Source organism: Bubalus bubalis, chromosome 5 (assembly GCF_019923935.1).
Source record: "Bubalus bubalis isolate 160015118507 breed Murrah chromosome 5, NDDB_SH_1, whole genome shotgun sequence".
NCBI lineage: Eukaryota > Metazoa > Chordata > Mammalia > Artiodactyla > Bovidae > Bubalus > Bubalus bubalis.
The window spans coordinates 25,079,758-25,098,687 of NC_059161.1; the positions used below are offsets into that span (position 1 = coordinate 25,079,758).

Consider the following 18,930-nt stretch of genomic DNA (forward strand, 5'->3'; position numbering starts at 1 on the left):
TGGTTTCCACAATGCTGTGTTTACAAGCAATTCCATATTTTAGAAAGCTAGGCAACCTCCTTGAACAGCTGCAGAATACACATTTAAGGGAAGAGAAAGTAACACCTCTGATGCTCTTATTAATTTTAATGAGCATCAAAATTAATTAATCATCAGTGCTGTGATTATGATTCTGAATCACAGTGGACAACTGATGAAGGCTTATAAATCTTCTTTTCTTTACCCTACCATAAATATTGCTAACTTCCTTAGTAACTGATATTAGAAATTCAGGTCTCTTCAAGATGAAACTTCCTGAGGAATTATGAAATCTGCGTTCCAGAAGTCCTGTGGACAGAGCTCCAATGTTAGGAATCACACCATTCAGGAAGAGACAATTTCGCAAAGTCACTATTCCAGTGTTATTACTCTACCAAAACTGACTCAAGAAACCCAATTTTACTGGTATGATTAAGCATGTTAATTTCATTCTCTTTTCTATAATGAACACCATAAAACCAATCTGCTATATATTTAGATAATATCAGCAACAAAAATGAAACAATGATAGTATTTGCAAGCTCTTACTATATATAAAGATAAAACTATTAAAATGTCATACCTCCACTATTCTATTTTTATAAATACCATGAAATACTAAACTCAGCTCAGTTGCAATGAGTAAGATATAGGCATATTTACTTAACAAAACTTTTAGTATCAATCTGTTTTAAGATTACAGAACTCAATGAATTTGCTTTTACTTTCAAAGAGCATTAAACTGAATTAAAAGAGCCAGAATTGTTTATTTACCACACCAATTTGGACAATCAAGCAAAGCAGAATTTTTAGCACAAATGTTTAATTTGTTTTATGTATATTGTGCTCACATCATTTTGACTCTGAATAAGGTTTTAGCTCCTAATTTTGCATTCTTCCTTTAGGCTTAATTTAAATAGGCATTTTAGAAACTAATTTGTAAGTAAAATAAATAGGAGAATTAAATGTTTCATCAACCAGGTTCTTTGGCTGTTATACTATTCTGAATTTGAGAATTTATTCTGTGACTCTCAGTGAGTCACTCAACTTTTCTATATCAAAATAGATTACAAATGTTTTAAAATCTTGTGTTTATAAAATGCGCCGCAACCTTTATATATTGTGCAACTGCTGCCTAGAACCTTTGAAGAGCAAAACCCAGCCATGTTTGCATATAACGTGGTTACTGCTATAGCAGGTTTGAAAATGACAATTATGCTTTATATAGATTATATGTTTTATCTTTTTAATCTTATTTTTATAATTAAATTTCTAGTTTCTGGGGTGATTAAAATGGTTAGAATTTTTTTAAGGAAGTTATAAAGCTTTATCTAAAAATGTAATACTGTAATACAAAACTGTATAGATTACATTAGGCTTACACTTTTGATTACTCCAGCTTTTTACATTAAGACAGTTATATTTTTAAATATATTTATACTCTCAATAAAAAAGTTCTTATCCAGCAACTTTTCATCACTGCAAAGACTATTAAACATTTTGATGGGCAGTAGATGATACATGTGTGTGTAATATTACTTACATCTTTAAAGTATAGAACAGTCTTTTGGACTCTGTGGGAGAGGGAGAGGGTGGGATGATTTGGGAGAATGGCATTGAAATACGTATAATATCATACACGGAACGAGTCACCAGTCCAGGTTGGATGCACAATACTGGATGCTTGGGGCTGGTGCATTGGGACGACCCAGAGGGATGGTATGGGGAGGGAGGAGGGAGGAGGGTTCAGGATGGGGAACACATGTATACCTGTGGCAGATTCATTTTGATATATGGCAAAACCAATATAATATTGTAAAGTTAAATAAAATAAAATTAAAACAAAAATAAAATATGTAGGCTAAAGAGGAAAAACCCACACCATTTTCCTTTTCCCACCATGTACAGAGCGACAGCAACCCATGGTGGTAATTTGCATTCCAAGCAAATATATCAGAGAAATCTTCTTTAAACAGGTTGAATAAATTGACTAGAAAAATTTAAAAAAATAAAAATAAAAATGTATTTAGTTATAAAATTAAAAAAAAAAAGAGTAAAGTAAATAAATACAGACACCTATGGAACTAAAAACAAACAAAAAAGAAACAATATAGATACCTAAGGAATTCGGCAAACAAATTTCTGAAATACTCTGTCTAAAAAATATGGTATAGAAGCTTTAGTTTATCACTTCTCAGTTAGCTGGCAAGAGCCTCAAATAACATACAGGAAGAGATACCTTATGACTTGAGAATTTAATTACCATAAAATTTTCATTTATATTCACTCTTGGAGTATAATTACACTACCATTAAAAATACTTGATCCTGATTTCATTAATTTAACTTAAAAGATCCTTTATATTAGTAATGCATAATTATACAGATACAGGCTTATTGTGAATGTAATGATACAAATTTCATTACCGTATTTTACTTTGTAGAAATTATATATGCCTAATATTTTAATTTCTCACAAATAATAAAATTAAAGTAGTCTTGACTGAAAATTCAAATAGAACCTTTTGGTCAGTATTTCTGGCTTAATGTTCTTTTTTTAAGGAAAAAAGGAAATGAAGAAAACTGGAACCATTTTAAGTAGAGACTATTTTCTATTTTGGCTAAAATATGAGAGATGGGATTCACTCTACCTCAGAAAGCAGTAAGTCAATGATGTGGAAGACCATGCAGAGTGGGAACTTGGCAGTAAAAAGAGTGAGAAACCACTGGGATGCGTACATATGAGCTTCTAGGTTCAGATCAGTAAAATGGTTGTGCAGGTCCGGTAACTGCTCCTGAAAGTCAAAGTGGAAAATTGAGGGGGAGGAACACTTGAGGATGCTCTATTTTCTGCCACAGCTGTGATTTATGACGAGCTGGCTATGATGACTCTCAATTTACTACAATATTCACTGAATTTTATGTAACTACACAGAAGTGATGACAGGACATGAGAACTGGGGATGTGACCAAGGACAAGACAGACTTGTTTTGAACAAATAACAAAGATCAGCTCTTGCTCACTTGACTCTTCCTGTTTCTTGGGAAGCGCCTGCAATGAGAGAACGCCTGCAGTCCAGCGAGTGCTGTGACTGCACGGTCAAGCCCCAGCATTCCCGTTCAGGGCTCACGCCTAACCAGCCAGGAAAACAATGCACCTTCTCTTTGAAGACCATTGAACATCAATGTCATTTAGGTTGTATGGTATTACTTCAGTCCATTATGGAACTGAAGCCCAAAAGATAATCATACTTTTAACAATCTAGTTTCAACATATTAAGAATGATTAAGGATAGAAAATGTACTAGTATATCATGTATGAAATGGGATATCTCCTAAAAAGAAAAGCTTTATGCTAGGTCTTTCCCCCCAAAGTATACAAGTAAATGCTTTTAAAAAGCATGAAAAGCAAAGTAAAAAGCATTAGCATAGCTATTCCAATAACTGAAAGACAAAGGCAAAGATACATAAAAGCCGACTTTAGTTTTCTTTTCATATACAAGATGCTTTTTGAAAAACACCCCTATGTGCCCATTAGGTATTTTTAATGGGGTATTGAAGAGTCATTAACAAACAAAAAGTGCTAACAGAAAATGCGTTTGGTTTCTTCATAATACCATGAGCTAGCTATTCATTTATCAAGTGCTTTTATTTGACTCTCAAAACTCTAAAGAATAATTGATCTTTGATAAAAAATACGAACTTTTGTAAATGAAAGGTGAAACAGTGAAGAATACCAAACATTTACTTGGAAGAATTAAATTTCTGTAAAACAGCCTATTGCCCTTACTGTCCATAGATAAGCAGATTCTTCCACACGGTCTTTTTCCCCCTCAGTGCCCATGTGTCGTTGGTGCTTACAGTTCTTTCTGACATCCTCCTCCCCCTTTATTTCTTCTTCACAGTTAAGCTCTTATACCTTTCTGCATTCCCTTCTCTCAATAAAGCTGTCCTTAACCTCAGGGCAAACTCTCTGCCTTCCTCCTGTTCAGTCTGACTTTGGCTTCTCTTCCCCTTTAGACAACTGGGGATCTGACAGCTCATGTCCATTAACTCCTACCAGTAGCCTCTACCGCCACATCCCACTAATCTTCCTCCCCAGCCACTTTACTTCCCCCAACTATGGAATCAATCCATTCATGTATTTTCTTCACATTTCTCTTGGGTTCCCAATACTTCATACAGAGAAAGCCATATAAACATGCTTCATGGAGTCATTACAAATTTAAGATTTATTGTACAACCTCAGCTTCCCTGGTAGCTCAGACAGTAAAGTGTCTGCCTACGATATAAGAGACCCAGGTTCAATCCCTGGGTCTGGAAGATCCCCTGGAGAAGGAAATGGCAACCCACTCCAATACTCTTGCCTTGAAAATCCCATGGATGGAGGAGCCTGGTAGGCTACAATCCACAGGGTTGCAAAGAGTCGGACACAACTGAGTGATTTCACTTTCTTTTCGTACAACCTCAGGTAAAATTTGAAAGCTACTCAATAATTCCTTTAACAGCACCAGACAACAATTTTGCTCTTGCTCACAATCTATTTTATGATATATATATAAAAGAATACCTATTTCTCATACATATAATCATACAAATTATGAAATAGTAACAAATTGTTTGAGATCTGGAAATTACAGAGAAAAACATTTAAAATATGTGCTTATATTACAATATTTTATGTGGTTTTTAATTTTATCAATATCTATTTCTTTAAAGTGTTCCTTACTTGTAAACCTAAATATAGTACTGGTGCTAGGAAACACTGAGAAAAATATTAAGTATTTCAGTTTTTATTATGAAAATATCATTTCTTTACAAATAATACTGGGAACCCTCTTCATTAACTTAACTCACCATATTCATGCTTAGAAGTTTCTTAATGTTGAATATTTAAATGGAAGACTTTTTTTATAAAAATAGTTTATAAACCATCAAATAATTAAATATTTTATGATATTAAGACCACTGTAGACATTGGTCAAAATCAAATCCATTTACATTTCCTGTAACTTTCCACTAGATTTTCATAAACCATTATTATTTAATTTTAGAATTTTTCTGTAACTTAACAAATCCCTTAGTGATAAAAGTTTCTAGTATTTATTTACCTGCATGAGTCTCTCCAACTGATAGAATTTACAGTGAAGATCTTCAAAGTTGTTTTTGTAGAGGTCTCGTAAACCATAGTCATACATGATTTTCACCAAAACACAGAATGCTTGTTCTTCTGGCATCTACAGGAAAACATACACATATAGAACATGACTGAATGGCATGTGACCAGAATGTCAGAAACATTCCTGCATGTTATTAGACCCCTGGATCAGTGGTTTAAGGTCACTTGGGAATGAAATTCTTCAGAGCCAGCATTCTGCAGAGACATAGGTAAAATATATGCTCCAAGTTTTGAGCTCCCTCATTTGAGATGAATTTCCCTCTTTTGTTAATTTTAATCATCCTTTCATTTACTCATTAAACCATCTTAAAAATAAGTAATACAGTCAGATGATATCCAAAAAAATCAAAACAGTGTAAAAGTATATGAAGGTTAAAAAAAAGTCCCACTCCTCTCTATCCTTATAACCACTAACCCCTGTATCTGCCTCCCACCTCTTCTGCATAATCCCAAAATTACTCTTAATAATTTCTTGTGTATCCTGTCAGTTTATTTATGCAAATAAAAGAATTGTACTTATTTTATTTTCCCTTTCCTACATAAAAGATAGCATTCTAAATACACTGCTGTGTATATTTGCTTTCCGCTCTCAATAATGTTCCCAAAAGAGGGATTGCTGGCTCAAAGGATAGAATGTTTTTAATTTTGATAGGTAGTATAATATTGTCCTCCCAGAATTTTATTGATGTTGCTTATTTTTCTCTCTATAAAAAACATTTTTCAGCTGTTTCAGAAGCTAATGAGCTTCTCTCATTAAGATTTAAATGACAAAATTTGATATACCTTTCCAGAGATATTTTTATCTTAACAGAGAAAAAAGTCTAAAATCAAAAGAACAGATCTCTAAATTATAGTATAAAGCTGAAAGAATTTAGAGAGGGACATATTCAATATTCTAGAATCTGTACCAAGCAAACAGAAAAAGTTGTCCTTACTCAAGGTTGTAGGATGTACCTATTATGTAAACATTTAGTTTAAATGTCATTTCTTTCAAAGTCTGACCTTGGCTGTTTATGGTATCTGACACATCTGTTAGACTAACTTCCTGCCTGTATAACTGAATCAAGTAGGGTTCTATTCACCCACTTAGAAATGGAACTGTTTATCGGAGTCCCTGCACAAATTGGCCACTTCTGTTTTCTACTATAAACCATGAAATATGTGAGTTAGTTAAAATCTCCTAAAGTTAAATAATTACAGTTAGCTCTTGTCATTTTGCTTCTCTAAATATTTGTGTATTTCTTTTTTTATCTATGAGTTGGGGGGCTTGGCTTTGACCCCAGCTCTTCAAATCAGCAGACATCTTTCAGTTTATTTGCAGTTATCTGGAAGGTAAGCACACTATATTTTCTACCCCTTTACCAATTCTGCACTGAAGCTTCAGTTGAGACTAACGTGCACATATACAGTCACAGTACTTCTCTTATTACCACATTCTAAGCCTCTTCGTCTTCTCTCAGATCTCTACTAAAATGGCTATACAAAAAAGCTGCAAGTAAGATAACTGTAACCAGCCCTGGAGAAATTAATTCACTTAATCTCTCCTTCTTTCTGAGTGATGGTTAGTTGAATATTTTACCATCTGCTATTTCATTTATTTCCTTGAATGTGGTACAACCATTAAAGCAAATGTTTAAATGCCCTTCAGCATTCATATATGCAATCTCTGAACATACGAGATCATGCACTGTTCTAGGCCCTGGATACAGAGGCGAAAGTAGAGTGTTGTCCCAAAGGACAAGGAAATAGGCAAGTCAACCTGAGTTTGATATAGACACAGAAGTTCTGGAGTAGGCGAGGCTGGATGTGTGGAAAGAGGAGTGAGATGCCACTACAGTTACAGTGCAAACAGAGGGGTGGCTGAGTATGAGCTAGATCAGAATAAACTATTCACAAACATGACAAGAGATGTAAATTTCTACTGTGCTTTTAGGTATGGAGCTTAAGGTCATTCATATTCATTCATTCCATACTCCTTCTCTCTTCCTCTATCCCTGAAAGCATCTCTGTCTTTTATCTCTTGGCCCCCTTTCCCCTCTCTCTCCTCCACCTTCCCCATGTAACTGTCCCTCTCACACATACATATCAACTTTGAACTTGATCCCTGAAAAGAAATCCTTAATAACCTTTATTAAAAAAAAAAAAATCTGGATTTGTTGGGAGGTGGATAGCCTTGGAGTTAGTATCCTTCAGGTCTAGCTTCAGCAATACAGTCAAGGTTTTGATTTTTAGTTAGTTCATGGGTCACATGAAAGTCATAGACTAAACCTATAAAATATCAGTCCAGCTGGGATAGAATCAATACTGACTATCTGTGAAGACTAAGGTCAGATATAATAAGCTCTTATGGGATCTCAGATACTGCCTTATCATGAAACTGACTAAAAATGAATCCCTGTGAAAACAGAAAAGGCTCGCTAACAAAACGAGTAAGAAAGTAATAGGAAATATGTATAATCCTTTGGAAAGTGGAAATTCAACTTCTCTTTATAGTTTAAAGATGAAATGGGATCTGTTTAGCATCTTCAATTAAAGCTTCCCCTGGTATTTCTCTCTCTTCAATTAATATATTCATTATTAAAGCAGAAAGTAGGGTATGCACTCAAAATTTAGTAAAAATCTCAAAGATGTAAAAAATGAGAATACCTAATAATGTACAAAATATAGCTAAACAACAAATACTCATGGACATTTACACCACAGAGAAAAAAGGAAGTTCACACATAGACTTATAATGGTATTTTGCTTTTGAAGGGTAAGACAATGCATGTTCATGAAATATATGTCAGTAAAATGTCAACAACAGGGAGTGAAGGCTGAGATGAGATTTGATGATATTGTAAAACATAAGATACATGATAAAAATATATTTTGGAAATAATAAACAATAATCACTTGTAGCCACTAGTGGCTTCATGATGGCAGGAAAAACAACAATAAATTAAAATTTTGCAATGTAAATAAATATAATATTAAAAATTCTAATAATAAGTTGGGAGATAGGAACCTAGCATTAGCAATGGCTGGATTTTACCAAAACTCATTAAATATAGAAAATATAAATAAATTGGAGTTGAGAAGCACATCATTACATGTCATTTCCATCAGACAAAACAGACAATAAACAGACTCAAGAGTCTAAGCAACAGTAGAATATGGCAAAATAATTATTAATTCATTTTCAGTATTTACAACTTTTCTGTTTTTAATGTTATATAATGTAAGTTTATATCATTAAATTTTTCCAAGTTTTATTGCGATGTAATTGATGTACAAGAGCGTGTAAGTTTAAGATGCACAAAATGATGGGTTTTTCTGATTTATATATTTCTACATATATATAAATGTATGTATAATTATATCCATATCACCTCACATAGATATTATTTTTGTTTTTTATTGTGAGAATTTTTGAGTTTTTTTGTGGTGAGCAATTTTCAAATATGTAATATTGTTAACTATATTTACCATGCTGTACCTTACATCCCGTGAACTTATTAATCTAGTGACTGGAAGTTTATACCCTTTCACCATACTCACCCATTTCTTCCATCCCCCACACCTGGCAACTACCTACCTACTCTGTTTTTGTAACTTCTCTTTTTTTAAAAAAAGTTTCTGCATGTAAGTGACAGCAAACATGTCGTTCTCTGACTGACTTATTTCACTTAGCATAAAGCCCTCCAGATTCATTCATATTGTCACAACGAAAGGATTTCCTTTTTATGGCTGAATACTGTTCTACTCTATGTGTATACCATAGTCTCTCTTATCTCCCCATCACTCATTAGACACTTAAGTTCAGTAGCTCAGTCGTGTCCGACTCTTTGCTACCCCATGAATCGCAGCACGCCAGGCCTCCCTGTCCATCACCAACTCCCGGAGTTCACTCAAACTCACGTTCCTCGAGTCGGTGATGCCATCCAGCTATCTCATCTCTGTCTCTATGTCTTCATTATTGTAACTAATGCTGCAATGAATGTGGTGTGAAGGTATCTTTATGAGTTTGTTTGTTTCCTTTGGATAAATACTCAGAAGTATAATCACTGGATCACATGTTAGTTCTATTTTTCACTTTGTGAGTAACCTCCCTTCTGTTTTCCACAGGGCCTGAACCAGTTCCCATTCTCACCCATAGGGTACAAGGGAAACATTTTCCCCATATTTGCACCAACACTTATTAATTGTTGTGTTTCTGATGATAGCTAGCACTGTGATTTGATTTGCACTTCATTAATGATTAACATAAAGACTCTGCCTGCAATGTGAGAGACCTGGGTTTAACCCCTGGGTTGGGAAGATCCCCTGGAGAAGGAAATGGCAATTCATTCTAGCATTCTTGCCTGGAAAAATCCCATGGACAGAGGAGCCTGGTAGGCTACAGTCCATGGGGTTGCAAAGAGTCAGACACAACTGAGCAATTTTCACATACACATACATAACGATTAATGATGTTGAGCACCTTTTAATGTACAGGATGGCCACCTGTATGTCCAGAGGAAAAGTTTTCAACCTATCACCAGTGAGTATGATGTCAGCTGTTGGCTTATCACATACAGCCTTCATTATGTTTAGGTACATGTCTTCTATATCCATTATGTTGAGAGATTTTCTCATGAACGGATGTTGAATTTTGTCAAAAGCTTTTCTGCACCTATTGAAATAATCATATGATTTTTATCTTTCACTCTACTAATGTGACACATAACTTTTATGATTTCCATTTGTTGACCTATCCTTGCATCAGTTCAGTTCAGTTCAGTCGCTCAGTCGTATCCGACGCTTTGCGACCCCATGGACTGCAGCACGCCAGGCCTCCCTAGCCATCACCAACTCCCAGAGTTTACTCAAACTCATGTCCATTCAGTTGGTGATGCCATCCAACCATCTCATCCTCTGCCGTCCCCTTCTCCTCTGGCCCTCAATCTTTCCCAGCATCAGGGTCTTTTCTAATGAGTCAGTTCTTCACATCAGATGGCCAAAGTACTGGAGTTTCAGCTTTAGCATCAGTCCTTCCAATGAATATTCAGGACTCATTTCCTTTAGGATGGACTAGTTGGATCTCCTTGCAGTCCAAGGGACCCTCAAGAGTCTTCTCCAACACTACAGTTCAAAGGTATCAATTCTTCAACACTCAACTTTCTTTATAGTCCAACTCTCACATCCATACATGACTACTGGAAAAACCAAGGCTTTGACTAGATGGACCTTTGTTGGCAAAGTAATGTCTCTGCTTTTAAATATGCTGTCTAGGTTGGTCATAGATTTTCTTTCAAGGAGCAAGGGTCTTTTAATTTCATGGCTGCAATCACCATCTGCAGTGATTTTGGAACCCCAAAAAATAAAGTCTGTCACTGTTTCCACTGTTTCCCCATTGATTCCCCATAAAGTGATGGGACCAGATGCCATGATTTTAGTTTCCTGAATGTTGAGTTTTAAGCCAACTGTTTCACTCTCCTCTTTCACTTTCATCAAGAGGCTCTTTAGTTCTTCACTTTCTGCCATAAGGGTGGTGTCACCTGCATATCTGAGGTTATTGATATTTCTCCCAGCAATCTTGATTCCAGCTTGTGCTTCATCCAGCCCAGCATTTCTCATGATGTATTCTGCAGTAAGTTAAATAAGCAGGGTAACAATACACAGCCTTGACATACTCCTTTCCCTATTCAGAACCAGTCTGTTTTTTCATGTCCAGTTCTAACTGTTGCTTCCTGACCTGCATACAGATTTCCCAAGACACAGGTCAGGCAGTCTGGTCTTTCCATCTCTTTAAGAATTTTCCAGAGTTTGTTGTGATAGACATAGTTTAAAGCTTTGGCATGGTCAATAAAGCAGAAGTAGATGTTTTTCTGGAACTCTCTTGCTTTTTCCATGATCCCCATTGGAACATGGTGTATGATCCTTTTAATGTTTTGTTCAATTCAGTTTGCTGGTATATTGTTAAGAACTTCTGAACTATATTTATTAGGGATATTGGCTTATAGTTTTCTTGTAGTAACCTTCTCTGGTTTTGATATTAAAGTAAAGCTTACCTTCTTAAAATGAATTTGAGAGTTTTTTCTCCTCTCCAACTTTTTGGGAAGAGTTTGAGAAGGATTCGTACTATTTCTTTAAATGTTTGGTTTTAATGTTTGGTGGTATGCAGCTAAAATCATCTGGTCCTGGGGTTTTCTTTGTTGAGGAAGTTTTGATTCCTGATTCAGTCTCCTTACTTGCTGCTGATCTATTCAGACTTTCTATTTCTTGAGTCTTGTGTATTGCTAGAAATGTATTCTTTTTTTTTCTAGGCTATCCAATTTGTTGGTGTATTGCTTTTCAAAGTAGTCTCTTGTTATCCTTTATATTTCTGTAGTATCAGTTGTAATGTCCCCTCTTTTTTAATAATCTCATTTATTTGTGTTCTCTTTGATTAATTTAGCTAAAGGTATGCAATTGTGTTTATCTTTATCTCTTTTGAACATTTTTAGCTTAAAGTCTATTTTGTATGATATAAGCATAGCTACCTGTACTTTCTTTTGGTTACCATTTGTTTAAAATACTTTAGTTCTATCCCTTCAATCTCAGTCTATGTGTATCCTTAAGGCTAAAGTGAGTCTCTTTGGGCAGCATATTATTGGATTCTGCCTTTTTTTTTTCTTTTTCCAATCAGTCACTCCATGTCTTTTGGGATAATTTATCCATTTTCATTTAAATTAATACTGATAAACAAGGATTCATTATTAACATTTTGTTAACTGTGTTTCTCTTTGTGAATTCTTTGACCCTTGCTTCTGCTCTTGCAGTCTTTCTTTGTGCTTTGCTGACTCTTTGTAATAGCATGCTTTGATTCTCTTTTGTGAATCTACTGTTGGTTTTGCTTTATGGTTAATATGAGCCTTATATAAAATATCTTATGACATCCTATTTTAAGTTGATAACAACTTAACTTTGATAGCGTATAGAAACTTCATACTTAATGTTTCTTCTCACTTCACACTTCAGTTATTGATGTCACAATTTACATCCTTTTTTTAAAATATGTGATAAAAATTACTATAGTTATGGTATTTGTTTTACACTTTTTAAAAAGAGCTGTAAGTGAATTATGTTTTACCAGTACACATTAGAAAATCTGACTCTGACTATGTATTCATCATTGTTGTTGCTCAGTCACTAAGTTATGTCGGACTCTGTGACCCAATCGACTGCAGCACGCCATACTTCCTTGTCCTTCATTATCTCCCGGAGTTTGCTCAAATTCATGTCCACTGAGTCGGTGATGCTATCTAACCATCTCATTCTCTCCCACCGTCTCCTCCTTTTGCCTTCAATCTTTCCCAGCATCAGGGTCTTTTCCAGTGAGTCGGCTCTTTGCATCAGGTGGCCAAAGTATTGGAGCTTGAGCTTCAGCATCAGTCCTTTCAATGGATATTCAGGGTATTTATCATTACAAGTGAATTTTACAATTCATGTTTTTATGATGTTAAATCAGCATCCCTTTATTTCAGCTTAATGATGCCCTTTAATTTTTCCTGAAAGGCAGGACTAGTGATGCTGAACTCCCTCCGCTTTTGTTTGTTGGGGAACACATTTATCTCTATTTCATTTACAAAGTTCAGCTTTGCCAAGCCTAGTATTCTCGGTTGATATTTTTTTCTTTCACTATGTTGAATATATCATCTCACACTTTCTTGGCCTTCAGTGTTTCTGTGAGAGACTAAACAGACTTATAATAAGTCTGGATAAACCTCTTCTTCGGGTGGGGCTGCTGGCTGTGCACCATGGTCAAAATGGTCACTAGCTGGGCTTTGCAATCGCCTCTGGATGGGCACAGTCACAGACTATGTTCCTTGGCAGGGTGGCACCAGTGGTTAGACTGGCTGGGCTCCATAGCTTGATGGTACTAAAGGCTGGGCTTTGAGGCTGCCCAGAGTGACCCTTCAGGCTACCTGGTTATACAGTGGGACAGGCTGTGCCCAACAGTTGGGCAAGGTTGCTGACTTCGCTCTCTCTCTGAGCAGGGCTGTAAGATGCAATCGGCAGCTTGCTCTGTTTCTCTGGCCAAACTTCCTAGAAGATCAGGACTGGAGCCTAAACCAGCAATTGTATGGGGCCTGTGAATTTGCTTCCCTGCCTGGCCAGAGCGGTAGAACAAGCTCCATGGCCAGTATAGCTCATTGACTGATGATCTACATCAAACAAACTGCCAACCAGTATCTCTGACCAGATGAGGTCACTGGCTTGGCTCTACACATGGTCAGAGCTATGGGCTGGGAAATCTAATTGAATGCCACTGAAAGCAGTAATGTGGGCTGCAAAGACCCTCTTCTCTGTCACTATCTGATCTCTTCTGGTCAAGCCCTGCCAATTCCCCTACTGATCTCTATTAGGTAGAGCAAAGTAGCCCTCCTAGAAAGCATCTTGCAACACTGGGGGCGCTGGATGTCCACCTTGGGTTCTCACTTTGGGCTGCTGTAAGGATAAAGCTGGTGGTAAAGAACCTGCCTGCCAATTCAGGAGACACAAGAAACATAGGTTTGATCCCTGGGTGTGGAAGATCCCCTGGAGGAGGGTATGGCAACCCACTCCAGTATTCTTGCATGGAGAATCTCACGGACAGAGGAGCCTAGCAGGCTACAGTCCATAAGATCGCATAGAGTCAGACACGACTGAAGCAACTTAGCATGCGTGCAAGGATAAAGGAGATGTACGTGAGGGACAACACAGGCATGCGGTAGGGGACCAAGGAGGGGTCTTTCCCTCCTTGAACACAGAAACTATGCCTTACACATCAACAACTATCATAGTGCTTTTATAGGTAGGTACACAAAAGAATTAAAATGAAATGGGTAAAACTTTTTATCCAGGTAAAATTACAAAAGTAAATTTATTTTCTTTTTTTTTTATATGTATAATCTCATTTAACTCACTCATCAGTTTTACTATGCAGGAAATATTTACTACTCCCATTGTAGAGGTAAGGTATATGAAGCTAAAAGAGATTAAATCAAAAGAAAGGAAATTACTACTAAAGTGCTTTCTACTGTTAAAATGGTTTCCAGAAATATATGCTCTCACAAAGGAAGTAGCAAAATGTGTTTCTTTTCATGTAAATAAGAGCACTTCTTATGTATCACTGAGAAGAATGATCCATGAGAAGAATGCCCCCTTTCTGTTCCTCACCCTTTTTATTACAAAAACAGTGACAGCCTACAGTGTCCAGGCTCCCCTAGGAATTAAGGCACACAATCAGGGTAATGTCTGCGTTGGGGTTTATTATACAGCACAGCTGTGTCTTTGAAATTTTACTTTCTTTTAAGGCTGATCATATATGGCACTTGGAACATAAAATCTCTGTTATTCACTTTAGCTGATGAGATCATTTCTAACTTCGTCTTAATCCCAAAGCTCTTTGTGGCATGTAGTAATTTCTATGCCCCCACTAACTGCTGGATTCAGATGACCTAGGTTCAAATACCAATCCTAGTTGTAACCTTGGGCATGCTACCTCCCCAGGTGTCAAATTCCTCTTCTGTAAAGCAGGGATCATGACAATCTACTTCGTTCTGAGGACTGAATGAGATAGATGTATAGCTCTTAGACCTTCCCTGATATATAAGTGACACATGAAAATTAACCACTACTATTGTGCACTCAGCCCCTTGCGAATGTAAAAACCTGCACGTACCCTCAGGTATGCATATTTATATCCCATGATGAGCAAGAGGGGCTCCCCTTGTGGGTCAGCTGGTAAAGAATCCACCTGCAATTCGGGAGACCTGGATTCCATCCCTAGGTTGGGAAGATCCCCTGGAGAAGGAAACGGCTACCCACTCCAGTATTCTGCCCTGGGGAATTCCAAGGACTGTAGAGTCCATGGGGTCACAAAGAGTTGGACACGACTGAGCGACTTTCACTCTCACTCACTAAACTGCTGGGTACTGCTGTAACTTTGTATCCCCCAAAGCTCTTAGCACAGAGAGCTAAATAAATCCCAAGTATTTGATATTTATTTAAGATAATTTTAATAAAACTCTGAATAAATATGCCTTAATCAATGAAGGCATGTCACTCACACAGGGCAATCAGTTGGCAACTGTGAAGGTAAAAGTCAGCAAAAATGTAGAAAAGGATCAGTGTGAAAGTCGAAGCAAGGGGCACCCAAATGTAACTATATTAGTACTGGATTTCAGTATTATAGTAAATGATAAATGTAAGAAACTTTTGTATTATCTGTATTTTGTATTGGCTATTTAGCTTATGAAAGTGAAGTCGCTCAGTCGTGTCCGACTGTTTATGACCCCATGGACTACAGCCTACCAGGCTTCTCAGTCCATGGGATTTTCCAGGCAAGAGTACTAGAGTGGGTTGCCATTTCCTTCTCCAGAGGACCTTCCTGACCCAGTGATCGAAGCCGGGTCTCCCGCATTGTAGGCAGACACTTTACCCCCTGAGCCACCAGGGAAGCCATTTAGCTTATATCGCGATTCATTTTAAAAATCAGTCAAGATCTGAAAATCAATCTGGAGCTGCACTAGCAAACTTCATTTTACTGTAACAGCGGGTTCCCCCACTAAGTAGCATTGGGGCATCCATCTATTTTTAAAAAAGCATTAAAATGACTCTTTAACTTACTGTTGTTGTTGTCGTTTAGCTGCTAAGTTGTGTCAGACTCTTTTGCGACCCCATGAACTGTAGCCTGCTAAGCTCCTCTGTCCATAGGATTTTCCAGGCAAGAATACTGGAGTGGGTTGCCATTTCCTTCTCCAGGGAATCTTCCTGACCCAGGGATTGAACCTGCATCTCCTGCTTTGCATGTGGATCCTTTCTGCTAAGCCACCAGTGAAGCATTTAACTTATTACAGTGAACTAGACAATCTAATTTATCATTGATATGCAGTTGATTTGTCTAACTTACAATAAAAATAAATCATTGCCATCCCTCTGGGTCGTCCCAGTGCACTAGGAGGGAGGAGGGAGGAGGGTTCAGGATGGGGAACACATGTACACCTGTGGCGGATTCATTATGATATTTGGCATAACTAATACAATTTTGTAAAGTTTAAAAATAAAATAAAATTAAAAAAAAAAGACAACCATTTGTTTCTCAAAAAAAAAATAAAATAAATCATTGAACAATATATTTTAAAATCAGATATTAGAAATTGGAGCACAGTGTGTCTCTAGTAGTGAATATCCATCTTTGCTGTGTACAGAAGCTTTGTCATGGAAACAATATTGCTTTTCTGAGGAAATGATGAGATAAATATTAAAAGCTTATATCAAAATGTTTAAGATATCAAAATGTCATCCACAGCTCTATGAAATACAAAACTAAATACCTGCCTCACGTGCACAATCTGAGAATCAAGCATGATGTAATCACTGTTTATTAACAAATGCTGATAATGATGTGCCATCTGTACTAACAGAGGTTATCACTGAATGGAGCCAGTCTTTAAGCTTCACTGCTTCTCTCTATGTGCTCAGTTATGTCCGACTCTCTGTGACCCCATGGACTGTATAGTCCACCAGGCTCCTCTGTCCATGGAATTCTCCAGGCAAGAATACTGGAGTGGGCTGCCATTTCCTACTCAGAGGATCTATCCAACCCAGGGATCGAACTCATGTCACTTGTGTCTCCTGCACTGGCAGGCGGATTCTTTACCACTGTGCCACCTAGGAACTCCTGCTTCTCTCTGCAATCAACCACAAAACAAAGCATGCTAAGTACTTCAAAAGTATTTATGACTCACCTGAAGTGACATACATCAAGATTTTTTTGAAGTAAAATTATATGTTGAAAATCTTAAATAACTGTTTAGGATAAAACTAAGTTTTTATTTCACATTATGTGTTTTCATGTCTTTTTGTAGTCAATCTACCTTTTTTCCATGAAGTTAATGAATATTCCACTGATTTTTTTGTTTTCTTCAACAAAGGTGAATGTTAGAGACTATTCCGACAATCATAAATTAATGAGTTTTCATTTTCTGTTTACAAGTTGAAAAGCAAATAGATGAAAACTTCTGAGTGTTTATTTTCCTTTTAAATCAAATACATGCCAAATACATTTAAATTTAATGGCTATTTGTAAGTCTTAAAACATGCTGTTCCACCTATTAGTTTGCTTTGCATGCTCGATATAAACTAGGGTCCAAAAGAAAACTGGCTGGGTAAATAATTATTAGTTTTAGAAAGAACAGCATTGCTACATTCATTCATTCATGACCCCATTAAACCTCACAAAAGTAGGTATAAGTTCCACATTTTAAATATTAGACTAGCGAGGTTCAAGGAAGTTAAGTGATTTGCCAATAACTATACATCTATTGGAGAAGGCAATGGCACCCCACTCCACTACTCTTGCCTGGAAAATCCCATGGACGGGCGAGCCTGGTGGGCTGCCGTCTATGGGGTCGCACAGAGTCGGACACAACTGAAGCGACTTAGCAGCAGCATACATCTATTACATAAAGTCTGGACTTAACCCCATGGCTATTCTCTTTTTGTGCCAGATACAAAATAAAATTACACTTATAATGCATGGTAGTCAACATTCATAGAAACCCAAGGAGGATGATAATATTATTTTCACTTTATATTATAAATGAAGAAACTGATTCTTCAATCTCAGGGAACTTCCCCAAGGTCATGTAACTTGAAAGGTATTAACCCACAATTTAAATTCATAGCTGTGGTTTTTATAATCCTTTGAAGGAATTCGGCTTTGAAAGGACAAAGAAATCTGAGAGAGCTAAATGGGAGGATCAAAAGAGGATTTTTTTTCTTAAGGCAAAATGCCTTGATTGTATTTACAGGACACAGGGAGAAGATGCTGAGGAAAGACTCTTGAAGCACTGATGCAAAAATTAACAGAGAACAGGAAAAATCTCTTAGGTTTATAAGGAAAAGGTGATTTGGAAGTAAAGAAGGGCTTATTAAAAATAAACTCAAACTCTTATATCAAAGAATCACTATAAGATAATGGGATGTATCTGTCTAGTATTCTACTTTCCTATCCTCTGATGTCAAAAGCTCCTTTCTTACAGGAACACCATTTCATTTTTCAGGAAGAGCTGATCCAGATCATTACCAGCACAGAGGTGAACTTAAGACCTGGGCCAGGCCTATCAGAACACTTGAACTTCCTGACCTCAGTAACCAACTCAAGAATGGCAGACTCCCAAGGGCAGGCCAGCCAGAATCCTCCAGGGGTTTTGCTTGCTTGTTTGTTTTAAGTACAGGAGCTATAGCAAAAGATAAACATGATGCCTTCTAAATGAAGCTGTAAAACTGAAAAGATATGAAGCCAGGCCAACTTGCAAACTGCCTACTTTGTGTCCTGCCTTTATAAGTTAAGGCAATAAACTTGAAGCACAACAGAGATACAGAGATGCAGATTTCTGATAACAAAATATGAACTCTGGAATATCAAGCATATCAAAATCATCTCTGCTCTGGACTTCCCAGTTATGTGAGCCAATATATTTCCTTTTAAATTTAAACTATTTTGAGTTCATGTTATGTCACATGTAGCAGAAAGATTCCTAAATAATATCATGGCACAAATAGTTTACTTAAATAAGCATATAAAGACACTAGGAAGCCTCTGTTTGGTTACCTCGGACTTTGTAGAATCTTTATGTTCAGGAAAACTAAGAAGTAGCTCTGCTTCTCATTTCTTAAGTTCATTGGTTAAATCTTACCCGAAACTTTTTTTGGGGGGGGGGGGGGGTGGGAACATTACAAGAT

At 36.7% G+C, this 18,930-nt stretch overlaps 1 protein-coding gene across 3 annotated transcripts in view; it reads right to left on the reverse strand.

Annotated features, from left to right (window-relative positions):
* The window catches only part of RABGAP1L (RAB GTPase activating protein 1 like), a 736,110-nt gene that overhangs the window by 257,435 nt on the left and 459,745 nt on the right, over positions 1-18,930 (reverse strand). For all 3 annotated transcript variants that reach the window (XM_025287225.3, XM_025287224.3, XM_025287226.3), the window contains exons 16-17: positions 5,129-5,254; positions 2,669-2,812 (exon numbers count right to left, since the gene is read on the reverse strand). In XM_025287225.3, the coding sequence (XP_025143010.1) occupies positions 2,669-2,812; positions 5,129-5,254 (270 nt within the window). The remainder of the gene's footprint in view (positions 1-2,668; positions 2,813-5,128; positions 5,255-18,930) is intronic.